Source organism: Leucoraja erinacea, chromosome 32 (genome assembly GCF_028641065.1).
Source record: "Leucoraja erinacea ecotype New England chromosome 32, Leri_hhj_1, whole genome shotgun sequence".
Classification (NCBI taxonomy): Eukaryota; Metazoa; Chordata; class Chondrichthyes; order Rajiformes; family Rajidae; genus Leucoraja; species Leucoraja erinaceus.
Window position 1 is genome coordinate 8900677 of NC_073408.1, and position 18747 is coordinate 8919423.

The following is an 18747-nucleotide window of genomic DNA, read 5'->3' on the forward strand; positions in this document are numbered from 1 at the left end:
AAGCAACAAAGGAGTTTTTCAAAGCTAAAAAATTGTCAATTCTTAAGTGGCCAAGTTAATCACCCGATCTGAGCCCAAATGAGCATGCCGTTTATATGCTGAAGAGAAAACAGAAGGGGACTATCCCCCAAAACAAGCATAAGCTAAAGATGGCTGCAAAGCAGGCCTGGCAGAGCATCACCAGAGAAGACACCCAGCAACTGGTGATGTCCATGAATCGCAGACTTCAAGCAGTCATTGCATGCAAAGGATATGCAACAAAATACTAAACATGACTACTTTCATTTACATGACATTGCTGTGTCCAAAACATTATGGTGCCCTGAAATGGGGGAGACTATGTATAAACACAGATGTAATTTCCACATGGTGAAACCAAAATGTGTAAAATTGGCCTTTATTAAAATCTGGCAATGTGCACTTTAACCACGTGTGATTTCTTCTATTACAAATCTCAAATTGGGGAGGACATAGGTAAATAAATAAATGATGGGTCTTTGTCGCCAACATTATGGAGGGCACTGTTTCTTCCCGTCTCAACCCCATTCTCCTGGCTCCCCATAACCCCTAACACACTAATCAAAAATCTATCAATCTTCACCGTAAACATATCCTTTGACTTGGCAATGAATTCCACAGATTCCTCACCCTCTGTCTAAAGAAATTCCTCCTCATCCCCTTTCTAACTGTACTCAGAAGGAGGGCACTGTTGATCAGCCACGATTGGATGTTGGAGTAGACGTAATGGGCCGAATGGCCTAACTCTACACCTACAACTTATGAACAATCCAATGCAGAGTGTGGATCTGTAGTGACCCAGCCCCCAAAGGTTCCTTCACTACACAAGAGACTGGGTGTTACATGGCATGTAATATTGAGAGAAAGGCAGCAGCAGATTGGGAGCAGTTGCCCCGGAGAGTATATCACCGTGCAGCCTCTGAGGAAGGCTGGTCTGTCACCACTTGCAGACTGTGTCAGTAAAGCCAAGTGATGCACTTGGCCCGACCGCAGTGCTGGGTTCACATGGCCCAGGTTCGGGAGAGCACAGGCACCTCCTCAGCACCCCTCTAGTTCAGCTCTTCGTCTCCGCTCTCATCCGAGGAATCGTTGGGTGCAATTTTCCAGTTTTTGCGTTTCTTGCTTCTGATTTCTCGGTCACCCTCTGCCATCGGAATATTCCTCCGCTCTTTCTTTTTCCTTCTCTTCTTGTCTTTCTGCAGCCGAGCGCTGGAACTGCTGCCGTCCTTGCTGCTGGTGTCGGAGAGGCGGCCGTTGGAAGAGCCACTGTCACTGGGCCGGCCGGGCTGTTCCTTCTGCTGCCCCGCTGCCTTCTCCCGCCGTTTCTTTGCTTTCATCCTTTTCCGTCCATTCTCCTCCTCCACCGAGCTCTCGCCGTCGCTCGAAGAGTCGCTGCTCTGCAGGCTTCGCTTCCGCCTCACCTTCTTCCGAGATTTCTTCTTGTGTTTCTTCTTGCTAGTTTTACTGGAGCGCTTGCGCTTGTGTGAAGCCAGTTTCAAGGTCTCTGGGTGCATGGGTTTCTCCCCGTTGGCAGCGTGCCCGTCGCTATCCTTCTGGTCACTGGGAATGGAAAGTAAAGATGAGTTCCTACACACAGCTGCAACGTCTACACGCAGAGGTGCACACCAGAACAACCTGCGGCTGCCTGATCGTTGAGTTATTACAGCAGGCAAGGAGGCCATTCAGCCCACCCATCCGTGATCACCCTCTACGCACGGATTCAGTCCCATTCACCAGCTCTAGCCTCATCTTCCTTCAACTTTATTTCGCTCGAGTGCCTATCCAAATTTTCTTTTCAGGTTTTAAGGGCGGCACAGTGGCACAGCAGTAGAGTTGCTGCCTTAGAGCGCCAGAGACACAAGTTCAAACCTGACCACAGGTGTTTCTGTACCGGGTTTGACGTTCACCCTGTGGCTGCGTGGGTTTTCTCCAGGTGCTCTGGTTTCCTCCCACACTCCAAAGATGTGTAGGTTTGCAGTTTCATTGGTTCTGTAAATTGCCGCTAGTGTGATTGCTGGTCGGCTCCGACTTAGTGAGCTAAAAGGCCTGTTTCTACACTGTATCTCTAAACTAAACCATATCATTGATGGCTTCTGATGTCAGCACCTTTACAGGCTGCCAAGTTCCCGGCTGTTACCACTGGTATGGCCTGGGCCTCTATGTTTACCACACCACCACCTTTAGAACTTTACACGTCTTGCTCAATACTCCAATGTCGAATGTCAAAAAAATGAACACCTCTAGCACACAGCCTAGGGAAGTGCTGCTCCCACCACCTTCTCTTCAATCAATTTTCCATAAAAGCTTCTCCTGACTTTGTGACCCCTGAAAGGCCTCAGCTTTTTTAACATGCTTTAGTGACACTGTCTAATGCCCTTTTAAAATCCATACAGACACCATTCACCCCACTCCTTTCATCAACCCAGTTAGTGCCCTCCTTAATTGCCTCACACCTCTCCCAGCTCCTCATTATTGTGCCCCTACAGAGCACTGATAATAATCGTAGCTGATGGGACACTAATGTGGGAAAATGCAAGATTTCCATCCGGAGTACATTTTAAATAGTGAACGAATGGTTTAGGATTCGTAGGGATCTGGATAGCTGCAGATGTCGTTAACATGCAAGCATAGTCATAGAACATGAAAACAGACCCTTCGGCCCAACTTGCTCATGACCACCAACATGCCCCATCTATAATAGATCCACTTGCCCGCATTTGGCCCATATCCTTATCCTATCCAAATGTTTTTTTAAACATGCCTCAACCACCTCCTCCGGTAGCTCGTTCCATATACCTGCCACCCTTTGTGTAACAAAGTTGCCCGTCAAGCAATAAGAAAGTAACCAGTATATTGCAAGAGGATTCGAGTACAGGACCATCACTGATTTTCTGGCAACTAGTGGTCCAGCACCTCCTTTAATCTGGACCAAATCATGAGAGCGCACTTGAAATCCCTCCCCCAGAATTCCCCCCAGCGGACCGTTCTAGTACCGTCGCACACCTCTCGGTGGCCATGACCTAGACCTCTGTTGGTCTAGCAAAACGGACAATCCAGAAAGGCTCTGGAACCAAGGGTGTTCGAATATCGGTGGTGGACCTATACAAGTGTAGAGATGTTCTCCAATCGTGTAGGGATTATCCTATGGAAGGATTAGTTAGCGACAGAAGGAATGCAGAGATTCTTCACTAGACTGACTCTGCAGGAAGACAGGCTTGTCACGAGGAGAGATTAAACAGTGGGCTGCACTTTGGTAGACACATTTGATGACCTCACTCTCACAGGTGGCTGCAGTGAGGTGGCTCTGAACAGGGCTCAATCTAGATAAGAAGGGACAGATCAGGGCAGATTCTGTCGTGGTTTTAAGACTCAAAGCCATAATTCCCCCACTTAGTTTTTAGAGATACAGCATGGAAACAGACCCTTCTGCCCAGAGTTGACATCGACCACTGATCACCCGTTCACACTAGTTCTACGTTTTCCCACTTTTGCATCCACTCCCTGCACACTAGAGGCAATTTACAAAGGCCAATTAACCTACAGACCCGCACGTCTTTGGGACGTGGGGGGGATACCGGAGAGGCTGGAGGAAACCCGTGGGGCCGCAGGGAGAATGCACAAACTCCACACCCAGTTTTAAATCCGGATTTCTGGCGCTGTGAGGTAGCGGATTTACCAGCAGCGCCAAAGGGTTGTGGAGATCCAGACATTTCATGTCTAAGACACATCCACGATTAGAAAATATTGAGAGAATATGGGCTGAAATAAAAGGCCCACTCAGGCTTAGAATGCTTTGATTTTTCATGTCCAATCCACCGCCCATTTAGCATTGTCCCACCACACACACACACAAATAAAATCAGATTAAGTTTGGAAATATGTTACAACATCAATCCCATCCTGACTCGATTACGATTACATTACATTACCACCTTTCCAACTATGTTGATATATTTTAAAACTTACCTCTCAGATTCAAATTCTTCTGGGTAAAGTTCCTTGTAGCCACTGTGGCCCCATCTAAACAATCAATTCAGAAAAGACTATTTAATTCCTGCATTATTAAAAAAAACTAGTGAATTGTTCAATTCAATTTAGGTTATTATAATCAGTGTACAGAGGTACAGTGAAAAGCTTTTATTTGAATGCTGTCCAGTCCAAGAAAAAGCTATACATGATTCATTAGTACAATCAAATAACTGCACATGCTTGTTAATATACAAAAGGTCACAAAGTGAAGTAATTCAGCAGGTCAGGCAGCATTTCTGGAGAACATGGACAGGTGACGCATTAAGTTGGGATCCTTGACCAATGAGTTTTTCATTAGATCCACTTGATAGGCAAGACTAAAGGGTGCAACACATCTGGTGTGGTACACACCTCTTCTAGCAAGACAATTCAGAGCAGAGTTTCAAAACTTTGGTTGGAAAGCAGTGGTTTTAAAATTGGCCTGACATTTTAATAAAAGCTGCACTTCTGAACAATAAGCCTTGTGTAGTCCAAGTACAGTAACAACATTTTGAGTATAATCCTCAGTTTTCACTGATTCCCGGAGATTTCAAATTTAAGTCTGATTACTTCAAATAAAAATCAAGCATCAAGATTACTGTCGACTCTCTTAATTCGGTCACCTGTTAAGTTAAATGATAATTCAACTTCTTAACAAAAAGAACAAATTTGAACCACGAGGGTTTATTTAAAAAAAATATATAAATGTTCATATAGGATTTTGTATATGCACTGGGCCACAAGACGGAAGCAATGAGTTTGAATAACTAGTTACGAGGAAAGCTGTGAAGGGATACAGCACAGCATAGATCAGTTTTGAGTTGAGAAATAGCAGGCGAGTTTAATACCAGTAAGTGTGAGAAGACGAATGCAAGGGGAATGTATACAGTTAATGGCATGACCCTTTACAGCATTGATGCAGAGAGAGATCTTGGGTTCCAAGTCAAAGTAGCAGCTCAAATGGACAGAGTGGAAAAGGAAGCATGCCTTCATCAGACTGGGCATTGCGTTTAAGAGTCAGGAAGTCGTGTAGTTGGGACAGTTAGAATCTCTTTCCCAGGATGGAAATGGGAAAGACAAGAAAACACAGCTTTAAGGTCAGAGGGGGAAAGTTTAAAAGAGATGCACGAGGCAAGTGTTTTTTCAAAACCAAGAAGGTGGTGAGTGTGCGTGAAACGGGCTGCCAGGGATGGTGGTGGAGGCAGATACGACAAATAGTGACATTTAAGATGGTTTTGGTTGGCACACAGATACGCAGGGAATGGAGGAATATGGATTGGGTGGAGGCAGAGGGGATTAGTTTATCTTGGCATCTTGAGCACAATGTGATGGGCCAAAGGGCCTGTTCCTCTTCTCTACATTCTATGGCAAGGAGTTTGACCTTTCCCCAACTACAGACGGCTTCAAGGCTCAGACCTGTTTGGATCTCTTGCTTCAAAGTCGTACAGCTTCTTTGTCCAGATTCGGCTTTCCCGTTCATCCTGTGCCGTGAACATTTTCTGAGCAGCAGCAGCAGTCGCCTTTTGTTCTTCGTCTTCTTCATCGTACCCGTCACACCGCATTCTGTTCCTGGGATAGACACCGTACATAATTCAATTACTCTCAAATAACAGCACACGCTGAAAATCTTAAATAAAATGGAAAATACTGAAAACACCCAGCAGGTCACGCAGAATCTGTGAATAAAAAAGGTCAATGTATCAGGTTTAAGATCTTTCCTCAAAACTGCTACTTTAGTAGTCACTAAGTTCTGATGAAAGGTCTCCGACATGAATCATTAACTAATCGGTGGATAGAGGTGAGGAGAGTGAATGGCAGATGAATGGAGTAAATGCTAGACAAAGGCTAGAAAGATAAATGGTGTCAGATCAGGAGAGTAGACAAGTGAAAGCTAAAGCCAGGAGAAGGGATAAAAGAAGGGTCAGGACCCAAAACCTCCTCTCTCAGACTTAAATCCGATTCCCAGATCCTGCCTGACCCGCTGAGTTCCTCCAGCCTTTGGTCAAGTTTCCCGCACCTGCAGTTTTGTGCGTGCCTAAGATAGTTACGGGTCAACATGGATACCCAGGAGACACATCTTGGTTACGCTGGCTAAAGATGGCGGATTTTCTTTTCTGAAGGACATTTCCTTTTCCTACCAAAATGTTACATTTGTCGCATCCAGCCATCCACAGCCTGTCTACATCTCTGTCACTTGCTGTCCTCCCACTTCACCCATCAGCTTACTGTTATCTGCAAAGTACACTGGCGTATTTAGCATCATCAGCTTATTGTGGCATCATCAGCTAATTGTTACCTGCCCTGTACGCTGGTGTACACTATGTTAATATACATCAAGAAAAGCAACAGAGACTAGGAACTGCAGGTGCTGGAATCTTGACCAAAAAACACAATGTGCTTGTGGAACTCAGCGGGCCAGGCATCTGCGGAAAGAATGGACAGGTGACGTTTCAGGTCGGGATCCTTCTTCAGTCAATTGGAGTAGGGGGTAGAAAGCTGAAAAAGAGGTGCCTGTGGAGCCAGGTGGATACAGGTAAAGGGGGTGTGATTGGCAGACAGGTGGAGTAACTGACAAAGGCAAGAAGTGAAAAGTGGAGAGAAAAGGTGTTCAATGCAAAAGCAGAAAGGAGGAATGGAAAACGGGGAGGATAAAATGGGAAATTGGGGTCGCAGGGAATGGAGGGGGAAATGAAAGGAGCATGGTGACTGGGGGGGGGGGGGGGGGGGGGGGGGGGGGGGGGAAGGGACAGGAATGTGCTGGGCGAAATTCTAGCACACCAGGATGGGGGGGACGGGGGGGGGGCACAAGAAAGAAAGTGGGGATTGGGGGAGAATTAATTGGGTTTGGAGAATTCAATATTCATACCATAAGCTAACCAAAGGGGCATATAAGGTGCTATTCCTCCAGTGCAGGTTTATAGGCTAATTGGCCTCTTTAAATTACCCATAATGTGTGGAGGAGTGGATGGGGAAAGGTGGATAACATAGAATTAGTGTCAACAGGTAATCAATGGCCGACATGGTTCTCAGTGGGCCGAAAGGCCAGTTTCCATGCTATATCTATAAACAAAACTATGTTTGCATGTGGCCTCGCTTTGACAATGGAGGAGGAGCAGGTCGGAAAGGTGAGTATTGGAATGGGATGAGGAGTTAATGTGGTTAGCAACCGGGAGATCCAGCAGGCCTTGGCAGGCCGAGCACAAGTGTTCAGCAAAATGGTTGCCGAGTCTATGCTTGGTCTTGCCGATGTACAGAAGGCCACATCAGGAACACCGGATGCAGTGGATGATGTTAGAGGAGGAGGTGCGTCTAATCCACTATCTCACCAGGAAGGGCTACTGGGGTGTCTAGATCGTTAGGACAGAGGAGGTACAGGGACAGGTATTACATCTCCTGCGGTTGCAGGGGGAAGGGGAGATGTTTGGGACATCTCATGCATGAATCCAAGTGAGCAGTTCTAGCGATGGTATAGCAACAGTAAGGTCAGCTCCACAGGCCTCAGGTATCCGGCAGCAGGATTAAATACTTACCCCGACAAACCCTCAGACTCTCTTCGCTGCTGGAAAAATCTCATCTTGCCGGCTTGCTTCTCTTTTTCCCTGATCTTCCACATTTCTGACTCCTCCTGAATCTGCAGATGGCCAGAAGGAAAGTTTAAAACTCTCGATGTATCACAGCCGGGTTTGGCAACAGCTCTGCCCAAGCCGCAAGCAATTGTAGACTTGTGGACGCAGTCCTGTCCATCACGCAGGCCAGCCTCCCCCATCGACTCCATCTACACTATCCAGTGTCTCAGGAAAGCAGCCAATGTGATCAAGGGCCACTCACATTCCCACTTCTCCCCCTACTGTCGGGCAGAAGATACAAAAGGTTGAAATTATGTACCTCAAAATTCAGAAACAGCATCCTCCCCACTGATATCGGATTACTGCTGCACGGTCCTTTCATAAGTAGGGTGTAGTCCTGAATTTCCAACCGAGCTCATTGCAACTCTTGAACATTTTTATCTACACTTTCTCTGTAACTGTAACTATCACACTATATTCGGTACTCTGGTACAGAATATATGAGTGGATTGTACTGGAGTCACAGTGTCACCCCATTGGAAACAACACCAACTGAAGCTCGCCTCCACATGTGGAAGAACAGACTAGCCACTGTCCATATTTCCACCAAGATGGGCACATACCAGCAGCAGAGCGCTTACCACCAGGTACTGATGAACATTGGCTGAACTGGAGATGTGTCATCCGACTGCGAACCGGGGTCGGGCAGTCAAGGGTGACAATGGGGCTACATCGAGGGTACAACAACCTGTGACTGTGGCACACAGACCCAGACAATCTGCCCATTGCTGGATAATCCATGTGCTACTGCAGACCTTGCACTTAACATTCCAATAGCGCAACGATGTGTACAGCAGTGGCGAGCCACCATATAGCATAAGGACACAACAGAAGAACAGGGTAGAAACAGACCCTTCGGCCCGACTCGTCTATGCCGCACCCACGCTCGTCCCATTTCCAACATTTGGCCCATATCTCTCTAAACCTTTTCATGTACCTGTCCAAGCATCTTTTAAATGCTTTTACAGTATCTGCCCCAACTACCTCCTCTGCCAGCTCGCTTCTTGTACTCATCACCCTCTGAGTGAAATAGTTGCCCACAGATTGCTATTAAATCTTACCGCTCTCACCTTAAACATTTGTTCTCTTGTTTTTGAGTCAGCAACACGGGCTAAAAGATTCTTTGCGTTCATCCTATCCTTCTTTATAAGATCATCCCTCAACCTCCTGTGCTCCCAAATATAGTCCACGTCAGCCCAACCTGTCCCTATAGCTCAGGCCCTCAATCCTGGCAACATCCTCGTAAATCTTCTCAGCACTCTTTCCAGCGTAACACCATCCTTCCTATGGCAGGGAGACCAAAACTGAACACAGAACTCCAATGATGGCCTCACCAACATTTTATACAACTGTAACATAACATCTCAACTTCTATAGTCAGCATCCCGACTGATGACGGCCAATGTACAAAAAGCTTTCTTTACCACCCTCTCATCCTTTGATGCAACTTTCTGGGAACTGTGCACCAGTGGTCCTAGATCCCTCTGCTCCACCCTTCCCAGTGGCCCTGCCACTCACTGTGAAGGCCCTGCCCAGTTTTGACTTTCTATAATGCAACACCCCCACACTTGAATGCATTAAACTCCATTGACTATTTCTCAGCCCACTTGCCCAACTGATGAAGATCTGGCTGAAATTTTTGATAACTATCTTCGCTATCTATATCAACCACTTTAGTGTCATCTGCAAACTTGCTAATCATGATTTTAACCACAAACAGCAACGGGCACAACACTGATCCCCGAGGCACACCTCAGGCCTCGTTCAAAACCCACCCTTCCACCACCACCCTCTGCTTCCTTACACAAACCAAATTTTCTGACCTTCCAGAGCCACCTACTATGCAGAACCTTATCAATGTTTTGCTAACGTCTATATAGGCAACTTCTACAGCTTTGCCCATGTCAACATATTTTGTTAGCTTTTCAAAAAAACTCAAATTCATAAGACATGATCCCCCATGTACAAAACCATGCTGACTATCCCTAAATCAGTTGCTGTCTATCCAAAGATAGACACAGAATATCTGGAGTAACTCAGCGGGACAGGTTGCATCTCTGGAGAGAAGGAATGGGTGACGGTTCAGGTCGAGACCCTTCTTTCCAGATGCATATATATCTTATCCCTCAGAATCCTCACCAGTAACTAACAAGTATTGTATAATTTGATTGGATAGCACACAAACATGGCTTTTCACTGTATCTTGGTACACGCAGCAAGAACAAACGCATACCAAGTGACCAGCCCCTTATGTGTAGTCATGCCCCTGGTTCGCGACCCCTCCCCTGGGCAATGACCTCTGGCTCTGCCAACTGCACCCACACCCTGCGATAAGTCTTTGAAAAGTTGAAGGTCATATCATATCACCAATTCCGCACTGACAGCATCGGCTGAAACTGTAACAGCTGCAGCAGTGACACTGACCAGGCTTTGAACAGCACGTGTGCAGACTTTGACAGCTAGTAACATTTTTGTGTGTTGCCGAGAGAACTGTTCAGAGAAACATAGAAAAACAGGTGCAGGTGTAGGCCATTCGGCCCTTCGAGCTAGCACTGCCATTCAATATGATCATAGCTGATCATCTAAAATCAGTACCCTGTTCCTGCTTTTCTCCCTTATCCCTTGATTCCTTTTGCCCTAAGAGCTAAACCTAACTCTCCCTTACTGTAGATCTGAGTTTAATAAAACAGAAGGTCGACAAGCTTACCTTGTTGTGGGCATCGGTGTGGCGGATGACATTCCGCAGAAGAACTTTACCCATAGGAATTCGAGCCATCGTGAGAGATATCCTAAAAAAATGAGAGACAATGGAGATCTGGGTGCAGCCCCGAACTAACCTTGTAACTGCAGTGACTGCAGCAATTGCTGAAAACAATTAAAACTGCAGATGCTTGAAACTGGGCCTACAGGCAGTATCAAGGCTGTTACAGGTCAGGGACTCTTCATCAGTCCTTGGACCAATTATTTATAATTCATTTAATGACCTAGAGGAGGCCGAGTCTAAGTCTGCTGATTCCATGAAAGTGGCAAATTTGGGCTTTGGAACAGGATGCCTGCAAGCGGAGCGAAAACTTGGCAAATGGAGTTCAATGAGGTATAAAGAGCGAGGTCATGCACTTCAGTATGAGGAATCTTAAGGCAGGTTGCTGTCTAATGGAAGAAAGAGTGCAGATGAACTGAGTATAAATGAACTCCAGAGACATGAGACGAGATTTTGGAATCTTGAACAAAACACATTTGTTAGTAACTGTGTAGTTGTGTTTGTGTAGTAATTGTGTAGACAGCATCTGTGGAGGGAATGGACAGGTGACATTTTGGGATAGGAGGCACAATGTGTTTGTGTACAAATCACAGAAAGTTAGCAGGCAGCTGCAAAAAGTGTTGGAAAGGCAAAAGGCATTTTGACTTTTATTGCACAGGGGTTGAGTTTAGAATAGTCTGAAGGGTCTCGACCCAAAACATCACCCATTCGTTCTCTCCAATGATGCTGCCTGACCCACTGAGTTACTCCAGCATTTTGTGTCTATCTTCAGTTTCAACCAGCATCTGCATTTCCTTCCTATACGTTTAAGTTTAGAAGAAAGAGAACTACTGTGACAATTGTACTGGACACCAATTAGTCCACAGCTGGAATACTGTGCAGTTTGGGTCCCCTTAGTTAAGAATAGATATACTAGAAACATAGAAAGTAGGTGCAGGAGTAGGCCATTCGGCCCTTCGAGCCTGCACTGCCATTCAATATGATAATGGCTAATCAACTAAGCATCCTGTACCTGCCTTCTCTCCATACCCCCTGATCCCTTTAGCCAATGAACTGGACTCAACTACCTTCTGTGGCAGAGAATTCCAGAGATACTGTACTGGCATTGAATGCAATTCAAAGGAAATTCACTCAGCTAACGACTGTGACAAAGATATGTCATGTCACAAATTGCCAAAGAAATTACATCTATAACCTTTCGAGAAGAAATTTGTGGATAATCTTATTCAAACAGTCAAGATTGTAAATAGTAGATGTTGAGCTATTTCCAATAGTGCGCGAATCTAACAGTTGAGACAGAGCTACAAGATATTACAATATTAGAGAGTGATCATTTAAAATTGAAATGTAAATGGTGTTCAGTCTCGAGTTATGTGGGTACATTTTTAAGTTCGCCGAGGAAGGGGGGAGGGAGGGGGAACCGCGGCCCGGGGACAGGCTCAGGTCCGGCCAGAGCCGAGCGGCCACCGGCGGCCGAGCACGGCCCCGACACCCCGGTAATGGGAACACCGACCCCCCTCCTCCCTCCGCCCGGGCCCCGACCCCCAGGCCCCGACACCCCGGTAATGGGAACACCGACCCCCCTCCTCCCTCCCCCGGGCCCCGACACCCAGGCCCCGACACCCCGGGACAATGGACCCACCCTTCCCCCCCTCCTCCCTCCGCCCCAGCCCGGCCCCGACACCCCAGTAATCGGGACACCGACCCCTCTCCAACCCCCCGGGTCCCTCTCCCTCTCCAGGCGCCGGTCCCGGTCCCCCTTACCTGTCCCCACTCCCCCCCGCACCGGGCCGGAAGCGGCGCCTCCGCCTCTCCCTTCCCCCCGCGGGGAGCAGCAACAGCGGCGAGCTGGGGTTCCGCCCGCTCTCTAACTTACACTCAATTACACGGGCCCGTCTCTAACCACGCTTTTCTCTCCCCCCCCCCCTCACACTCCGCTTCAATACACCAACCGCCTTCCCATTATCATGCGGAATAACTGTAATTACCAAAGATCTATAGGATATTTGGTGATTACTTTGCATGGGGGGGAAGGAGGGGCTGTTTTGCGGGGACGGTTTCCGGTTGACCAGTCACTTCCGTTGTGGGTCGGGTCGCCATGGCGACGGCGCCTAGCTGATGGTCTCCATCACTGTGTTGAAGGCTGCAGGACTCGCTCGTTATCCACAGCTGCTTTGTGGAAGAGTTGCACCAACAACAGGGTAACTATGGCCACAGGGCGGAGTGAAGATGCGCTTGTGCAGCAGGTGAACCAGCTGTGGACTATGTTGGACGAGATGTCTGAGAGCAGCCCTGAAACTTATCACAAATTCATCAGCCAGCAGCTGACCGAGGGCAAGAAGCAGTTCTCTGCCCCAGAGCCCCACGCCTGCATCCAGACCAACATACAGGTACAAACTCTGTGACACCAACATGTGTAGGGTGGAACTGCAGATGCTGGTTTATACCGGAGAGACACACAAAGTGCTGGAGGAGTAACTCCTGAGGATCAGGAAGCATCCCTGGAGAAAAAGATTAGGTCAGAATCCTTCAGGCTGAAAGTAGAGATTTGGGGGGGGAGAGGCGAGAAAGGCCAGAATAAATCAAGGCTGGCAACAGAGACCTCAGGAAGATTGGAGCCCCGATATTAACCCATTGTTGGCTGGAGAGGGTATGAGAGCTGGCTGGAGAAGGAGGGATACAAGGAGGAGGGATACAAGGATGCAAACAGTAGAACTGGTAGGCCAACGAGGGCGGGGGAAGGGGGGGGGGGGGGGGGGGGGGGGGGGGGGGGGGGAGGGGGGGGGGGGAAGGGGAGGGGGGGGGGGGGGGGGGGGGGGGGGGGGGGGGGGGGGGGGGGAGAGGGGGGGGGGGAGGGGGGGGGGGAGAGGGAGGGGGGGGGGGGGGGGGGGGGAAGGGGGGGAAGAGAAATGCAGGAGTTACTTGAAACTACAAAAATGAATATTCATGCAGCTGGGTTGTAAGTTGCCTAAGCGACATACTGCTGGGCATCAATACTTACATTTCCTTCAATAACCTCATACACTTTAAAATAAATCAATCCTTGTGAATGAATGAAACTATTGTGATGAGGACTGGCCATTACTCTGCTGGGCGATGCCACACGTTCAAAACACTCGGAGGAGCTAAAATTTTATAAACGTGAGACACAAGGAACTGCAGATGCGGGAATCGGGAGCAAAACACAGACCCAGCAGGCCAGGCAACATCTATGGAGGTAATGGGCAGACGATGTTTTGGGTCGAGACCCTTCCACAGACTGATGAAGGGTCCCAACCCGAAATGTCTTCTGTCCATTCCAGCTGGAGAACTGTGTGCCATTCTGGTCACACTAGAGCAAGGGTGTGGGAGCACTGGACAGCGCTGAGGAGCTTCACCAGGACTTTGCCTTGGACTTTAGCTACGAGGGGAGGATGGGTCTGTCCTTCCTGGAGCAGGGAAGATGAGAGGGGACATGACTGAGGAATCTAAAATTATGAGGGGTATGGGTTGAGTAGACTGCAAGAAACATTTCCTTATTTCAGAGGTGGAACTGGAAGACACAGATTTAGGATCTAGACTAGAGGGAATGAAGTGAACCTTTTCACCCAGAGAGTGGTTGATAACTGGAACGTAGTGCAGGAGGGTGGTGATAAAAAATGTAATGCGAATTTATGTGGCGCACGAGTTTGCGTTTTGTTATACGCACGAGTGCGGTGAGGTATAGATACAATGTAAATGTTGCATGCAGCGGCATCGCAGGCACAGACATACACACCTTAAATTGTACATACATTACATAAATCATAAAAGCAGACTGCAAGAGACACGTTTCTGATAGCAGAGGATAGGTTGTTGAGGAGGGCTATGAGTCACACATGGACAAGAGTTTGAATTGTACCTGCTCGTCTCAAGTTAATTCGGCCAGAGATCTCTGTGACCTTTGATAACAAGCAGTCATTGTTTCTCTCTCCTCCAGGAACCCGGTGAGAGGGTGCTGTTCGTAAACCTTTGCAGCTGGAGTCGAGTCCCTGCTCCGAAGAGCAATGCTGACCCTGTCCCTCTCAGCGGAGGGCCGATGGAGGAAACGATCAATGGCACAGGTAGCTAGTGAGCCAAGGCTGGCTTGTCTCCAAACGCTGACGTGTGATATGTTACATAGAAACATAGAAAATAGGTGCAGGAGTAGGCCATTCGGCCCTTCGAGCCTGCACCGCCATTCAATATGATCATGGCTGATCATCCAACTCGGTATCCTGTACCTGGCTTTTCTCCATACCCCCTGATCCCTTTAGCCACAAGGTCCACATCTAACTCCCTCTTAAATATAGCCAATGAACTGGCCTCAACTACCTTTTGTGGCAGAGAATTCCAGAGATTCACCACTCTCTGTGTGAAAAATGTTTTCCTCATCTCGGTCCTAAAAGATTTCCCCCTTATCCTTAAACTGTGACCCCTTTTTCTGGACTTCCCCAACATCGGGAACAATCTTCCTGCATCTAGCCTGTCCAACCCCTTATGTTGTGAGAACGTTGCCTGGGGTAAGAGCAATGATGCTTCACCCAGCCCGTCTCATTGCCACATCATGTCCTATGCTCCATCCTGTGAGCCGCTTCGAATTGCAAGTTATGGCAATAGACAGGGTAGACAGTCAGAACCTTTTTACCCTGGTTGAATGTCCAACATTGCAGGGTGTAGCTATAAAGGCGAGAATGGAAAATTTTAATGGAGATGTGCAGGGCAAGTTTTTTTTTTTTACGCACAGTAGTGGGGGCCTGGAATACATTGGCAGGGATGGTGGTGGATACAGATACGATAGTGACATTTGAGAGGATTTTGGATAGGCACATGGAAGTGCAGAGAGCAGAGGGATATAGATCAGGTACAGTTTGATGAGATTAGTTTAATTTGGCATCATGTTCCGCACAAACATTGTGGGCCAAAGTGTCTGTTCCTGTGCTGTACTGCTCTATGTGATTGTTCTGGAGGTCCCAGTGACAGATGGACACTTGGCCAGGAGAATGCTCAAAATGAACCCTGGTTTGAAATGTACTCCGCAGTTTCAACCTCAATGTTTAAACTGCATCTAGGACAAATGCGAGGTTAAACCAGGGCAGGGCTTGCACAGGAAATCCCCTGGGGGTTGTTGTAAAACAGAGACCTCCAGGCACAAGTAATAGTACATGAAAGAGGTGACCCAGAAAAACAAGGTGGCGAGGAAGGCATTTGGGCATTGAACACTGCAGTTGGGGGGTCATGTTACTTCAGCATAAGCTGCTGGTGACACCACACCTGGAGTAGTGTCGGAAGGAACTGCAGATGCCTCTATACCCCTCATGATCTTGAACACATCAGTAAAGCTGCCCTTCAGCCTCCAACACTCCAAAGAAGTCCTATCCTATCCAACGTTTCCCTATCACTCAAACCAAGGTGCCATCCTGGTGAATCTTTGTTGCATTCTTTCCCACTGAATGACATCATTCCTGTAGTTGGGCAACTGGAACTGCACACAGTGCTCCCTCCAAGTTTGGTCTCTTCGCTGGGGGAAGGTGGGCAGGTTTGCTGAATGGAACGTTCCTTGAACTTTTTAAATTCCCTCCCGCAGACGCTTGCTGGGTCACTGACGTTGCGTACAGCCCAGAGGTGATTCAGAAAGCGAGGGAGGACCCTGTGGAACGGGACCAGATGATCCGCCTGGCGATGAGATACATCGAGGAGCAGCACCGCGTCCGCCTGTCGCACTCATACAGGCTGCTGGGGCAGACGCAGACGGGCAGCAGGGAGCGGATCAAGCAGCGGCTGAGCGGGAGAAGCGAGCCTGGCCAAGCTGTGGCCGTGGAGGCAGAGGCCGATGCTAACGCCTCCTTACTGCAGCGGCTGACCAGCCTAAGAGAGGCAGATGGGGAGCAGGACAAGGACAGTCCCATCCACCTGCCCACTCACACCAACCAGCCAAACAAGCCAGGCCTCATCCAGGAGATTTCCAGCGTGGACTTTGAGTGTAGCAACACAGTTGATACTCCAAAGTACAAGATGTCCGTCATCACTGATGAGGGTGGGAAACCGACAAGCATCCAGCTGAAGGTGGAGCTGCCTGGGGTTTCCTCTGTGGCAGACTGTGGTCTCAGCGTCTCCAAGGTTGGTGCTGACTGAACAACGAGCTCGGGCTTGTGTAGACTGTTGTAAACCACAGATGGGAGAATTCAGATTCCAAATTCCAGCGGGGACTGTTGGGGTGGGGGGGGATTCAGATTTGGCATTGCTCTTAGAACTCTCAGATACAGGATGGGCTGATCGCCTCTCTCCCCCCCCCCCTCTGTCGTAATAAGTTAGTCACCAATTTGTTGTCTAGATAGAAACAAGGATTACAGATGCTGATTTACAAAAAAAGCCAAAGTACTGGAGTAACTCAGCGGGTCAGGCAGCATCTCTGGAATACATGGATGGGTGACAAAGGGTCCCAACCCAAAATGTCACTTATCCATGTTCTCCAGAGAGGTTGCCTGGCCCACTGATTACTCAAGCACTTTGTCCTGTTAATGCAGTTAGCTGGTCAGTACTTCGGAGTAATTCAGTTAAAATTTCTTTATAATACATTAATGTTTTTGGAATGTCTAAACTTATGATTTTTATGCTGCACCTCAATTGTGTATTGTGAAAACATTGGGACACTCCCTAAGAGAGAGGGATACACAATATAGTACAGGGCAAGCTCGCAGTTATATACATTATGAAAATTATGGAAAATAGCTTGTACTTGGTCCACAATAAGTCGTTAAGCTGCAAGTAGAGACAATGTAACACCAACACCTGGGCTTCACGGTCACCAGAAAGTCACTGATATTTCTGTAAAGTTAATCAATTTGAAACTGGTTTAGACTGACATTTAAAGTTAACGCTTCACAAGATATCTTTATGGAGAGACTAGCCTGTTAATTTCCATCTGCCTTTCGAAACAGGATGATGTTGTTATCGATGTGGTGGCAAAGTACCGACTGCAGCTCAACCTACCCGAAACCATCTGTGAGGACATGGTCAGCGCCAAGCTCAGCAGGAAGACCCACACCCTGTCCGTAAGGATGCCTATTCTTACCAAGTAACCGGATCGAATCTCTCAAATGTTATGCATTCCAACTTATTTCCACACAGACTGCTGTAAGGATATCGTTTCTGATGAACGTAAATGAACCAAATGCAAATAGCCAAAGTTTTCCCAGCGTGGGCAATGGTTTCCTGTTCCTCAGAGAGCGCACAATCACACACCTTGTTCAGCCACAGTGTTCACATTCAGATTGGTTTGTCATATAAAATTTCACAAAGAATTGTAAATCCAGTGCATCAAAATAAATTCCCTTGAAGCTGTGTGCCATGTGCTATGTTAATTATTAAACTTCTAATGTTTTATGTGCAGGGAAACTAATAATTATGCTGTGGAGCTCCTGGCAGCTTGCCTCCTTCAACACTACATTCTCAAGGACAGTTACTACCCAGAGTTGGGAAATAAAGAACCAGGGAACATAGGTATACAGTGATAAAGGAAAGACTGAATAGGAACCAGAGGGGCAACATTTTCCACAGAGAGGGTGGTGGGTATATAGAATGAGCTGTAAGAGGAGGTAGTTGGGGCAGGTACTATACTAACATTTTAAAGGCAGTTCGACTTGAACATAAATAGGAAAGATTTAGAGGGACCTAGGCCAAACGCAGGTGGGCATCTTGGCCAGTATGGGCATTGGACTGAATGGCATGTTTCCGTGCTGTATAACTATTTATGACTGTACGATAAACTTAGTAAAATAATATTCCTATACTTTACTTACTCGCAAGGACCCCTGAGATCTACCGTGCAAATCCACTTATCAATGCACAGGAATTTTCAGATTAACCCCCTCTTTAAAAGGACTGCAGCGATTGAAGATGATTTGCCATCAGTTTGCTTTGATAATTAGGTGGCATTCAACGTGTGCTTCTTCAGTCAGCACCAGGCATCCCAGGTTTCTGAAGTGCCGTCTAGACAGCCGAGAAAGAAGCTGCAAAGTATTCACATACATTTCCCTGAAGGCTTGTGCAGTGTTTGATCGCATCAGATAATGCTTGTGTTGTAAGGTGCAGGCAGTGTAAATCTTAAAAGGGATCGTTTAACTGGGAGCAAATGCAGACAGCCAAACCCAGATGGCAGCAGCACAAATTTACATGGCACATTTACTGCGAACATGGTCCCCGATAGGAGCGTACTCAAATAGACATCAGTAGGTACAAAGGGTCACAAAAGACAATCGAGCTGGCAAGCAGTAGGTAGATCCAGGTGAGGGGGGTTGATTGGCAGATGGAGTTAGGGGGGGGGGGAGGAAAGGG

General features: G+C 47.5%; 2 protein-coding genes across 4 annotated transcripts; one reads left to right on the forward strand and one right to left on the reverse strand.

Annotated features, from left to right (window-relative positions):
• Positions 1–381: 381 nt before the first annotated feature.
• nkapd1 (NKAP domain containing 1) lies at positions 382–12404 on the reverse strand. Of its 3 annotated transcripts, none has more exons than XM_055660669.1 (6): positions 12290–12404; positions 10360–10441; positions 7557–7657; positions 5443–5595; positions 3985–4038; positions 382–1578 (listed from the first exon to the last, which is right to left on the reverse strand). In XM_055660669.1, exons 2-6 carry the CDS (start codon positions 10426–10428, stop codon positions 1068–1070), a joined length of 888 nt encoding a protein of 295 aa, XP_055516644.1. In that variant the 5' UTR covers positions 10429–10441; positions 12290–12404; the 3' UTR covers positions 382–1067. The 3 variants fall into 3 exon arrangements, with proteins under 3 accessions (XP_055516644.1, XP_055516643.1, XP_055516645.1); XM_055660668.1 differs by lacking the exon at positions 12290–12404 and adding an exon at positions 12178–12248; XM_055660670.1 differs by lacking the exons at positions 7557–7657; positions 10360–10441; positions 12290–12404 and adding an exon at positions 6044–6223.
• Positions 12405–12475: 71 nt separating this feature from the next.
• On the forward strand, positions 12476–17754 carry pih1d2 (PIH1 domain containing 2). Its single transcript, XM_055660667.1, has 4 exons — positions 12476–12803; positions 14372–14495; positions 15998–16530; positions 17352–17754. Exons 1-4 carry the CDS (start codon positions 12621–12623, stop codon positions 17490–17492), a joined length of 981 nt encoding a protein of 326 aa, XP_055516642.1. The 5' UTR covers positions 12476–12620; the 3' UTR covers positions 17493–17754.
• Positions 17755–18747: the final 993 nt, after the last annotated feature.